The following is a 2,296-nucleotide window of genomic DNA, read 5'->3' as shown; positions in this document are numbered from 1 at the left end:
TTGAGTTGGAGTTGGTTGGCTGGATCATCTTCTAAATTAAGTGAGGCACTTAGAAGAGTGCCTGACATACAGTAGGTGCTATATAAATGTTAGCTCCTCTTATCCTAAGCCTTTCCACTTTTGACTTTCAGGGCCTTACCCATCAGCAATGAGGCCCAGCCTTTGCTATGGCTTGAACCACATCCTAGAAACAAGATGGCGGTAGAGAGACAGGTGCTTTCCTGAGCCCATGAGGGGTGAGGCCCCTCCAGGCCCAAAGATGGGGAACATCACTGGAGACAACGGCTCGCTGAGCTGTGCCATCGACCACACCATCCACCAGACGCTGGCGCCGGTGGTCTATGTCATGGTGCTGGTGGTGGGCTTCCCAGCCAACTGCCTGTCCCTCTACTTCGGCTACCTGCAGATCAAGGCCCGGAATGAGCTGGGCGTGTACCTGTGCAACCTGACAGTGGCCGACCTCTTCTACATTTGCTCGCTCCCCTTCTGGCTGCAGTACGTGCTGCAGCACGACAACTGGTCCCACGGCGACCTGTCCTGCCAGCTGTGCGGCATCCTCCTGTACGAAAACATCTACATCAGCGTGGGCTTCCTCTGCTGCATCTCCATCGACCGCTACCTGGCCGTGGCCCATCCCTTCCGCTTCCATCAGTTCCGCACCCTGAAGGCCGCCGTGGGAGTCAGCGTGCTCATCTGGGCCAAGGAGCTGCTGACCAGCATCTACTTTCTCATGCACGAAGAGGTGGTGGAGGACCGGGACCGGCACCGCGTCTGCTTCGAGCACTACCCGCTCGAGCCCCGGCAGCGCAGCATCAACTACTACCGCTTCCTGGTGGGCTTCCTCTTCCCCATCTGCCTGCTACTGGCCTCGTACCGGGGCATCCTGCGGGCCGTGCGCCGCAGCCATGGCACCCAGAAGAGCCGCAAGGACCAGATCCAGCGGCTGGTGCTCAGCACCGTGGTCATCTTCCTGGCCTGCTTCCTGCCCTACCACGCGCTGCTGCTCGTGCGCAGCCTCTGGGAGTCCAGCTGCCACTTCGCCAAGGGCATCTTCAACGCCTACCACTTCTCCCTACTCCTCACCAGCTTCAACTGCGTGGCCGACCCCGTGCTCTACTGCTTCGTCAGCGAGACCACGCACAGGGACCTGGCCCGCCTTCGTGGGGCCTGCCTGGCCTTCCTCACCTGCGCCAGCAGTGGCCGGGCCCGGGAGGCCTACCCATTGGGCACCCCCGAGGCCCCAGGGAAGAGTGAGGAGCCCAACGTACTGACGAAGCTCCACCCGGCCTTCCAGACCTCTCAACCACCCGGAGCGGGAGGGTCCCCAGCGGGCGGACTGGCCTAGCTGTGTCGCCCCATCACCCACGTGCGGGGCGAAGCAAGGCCTGAGCTTGCTCGACAGCTGCTCACTTGGCCAAGGCAGGTGCCTCTTGCTGCTGGAGGGGACGATGGACCTGGGCCACGGGGCCCTGGGTCTGGGCCGCAGCACAACCTCTCTGGTTCCAGGGAACTTGCTGTGGCTGCCGAGTCCCACGGGGCTGCTTGTTGAGTGTGGGGATAAGCCCCGACAGTGCATGGGGGTCGTCTGCTGCCAGCTGGGCAGCTGGTGGGAGGAAGACCTGCTCACCTCCAGGAGGTTTTCAAAGAGAAGCTCGGGTTACGGACACAGAGTGTGAGGACATGGAGAGAGGGGCCTGGGAGATGAGAGTGGGTACCTGGGGGCACACCTGCCAGGGCCTTCCAATGCCGTTGCCACAGATGACACCGGTCCAAATGCACTGGTGTAATCGGGGGAGGTGACACACGAAAGTGTATTGTCATCATTCATACTTGAGCCTCACTCCACGAAGGGGTGGGAAGGAAGATGAGTGGGCCTGGAGGTTGGATGGGGAGAAGGAATGTAGGGAGAGGTTTGGGGCACTGGGAGTGTGTGTTTGTGGGGGACAGTGGGGGAGTAACAGGCAGAGGAGAGGCACCAGATACAGCCAAGTCACAGTTTCACAGGCAAGGAGAGTTGAGCAGATTCCCCAAGCCCCAGGGCTGATGGAAAACAAATCCTAGGGCTCCCTGGGGCTCCATAGGGTGATGTCTGTGGTCCTTTAAAGTCAGCACTGAAGTTCAAGGGTCAGGACAGAGGCCTAAAGCAGTACGTCCAGCTGAGTTCCCTACACAGATTCACCTCAATTCATCTTCTGTTTCTATCTACCTTGAAACACCAGACCCGGAAGCCTGCGACTGTGTGTGTGTGTGTGTGTGTGTGTGTGTGTCCATGGTTAAAATGCCAGGGTCTCCGTGA

The 2,296-nt window shown here is 59.8% G+C and overlaps 1 protein-coding gene across 1 annotated transcript; it reads left to right on the top strand.

The window, feature by feature from the left end:
- Window positions 1-229: 229 nt before the first annotated feature.
- GPR68 (G protein-coupled receptor 68) lies at window positions 230-1,345 on the top strand (the record flags this gene model as incomplete). Its single annotated transcript, XM_079698966.1, has 1 exon — window positions 230-1,345. The coding sequence occupies one exon, from the start codon at window positions 230-232 to the stop codon at window positions 1,343-1,345; it is 1,116 nt and encodes a 371-aa protein (XP_079555092.1).
- Between the last annotated feature and the right edge of the window lie 951 nt (window positions 1,346-2,296).

The sequence above is a fragment of the Hyperoodon ampullatus genome (genome assembly GCF_949752795.1).
Source record: "Hyperoodon ampullatus genome assembly, chromosome: 3".
Taxonomy (NCBI): Eukaryota; Metazoa; Chordata; class Mammalia; order Artiodactyla; family Ziphiidae; genus Hyperoodon; species Hyperoodon ampullatus.
Note: the sequence above shows the minus strand (reverse complement) of the source record. Positions and strands in the feature narration are given on the sequence as shown.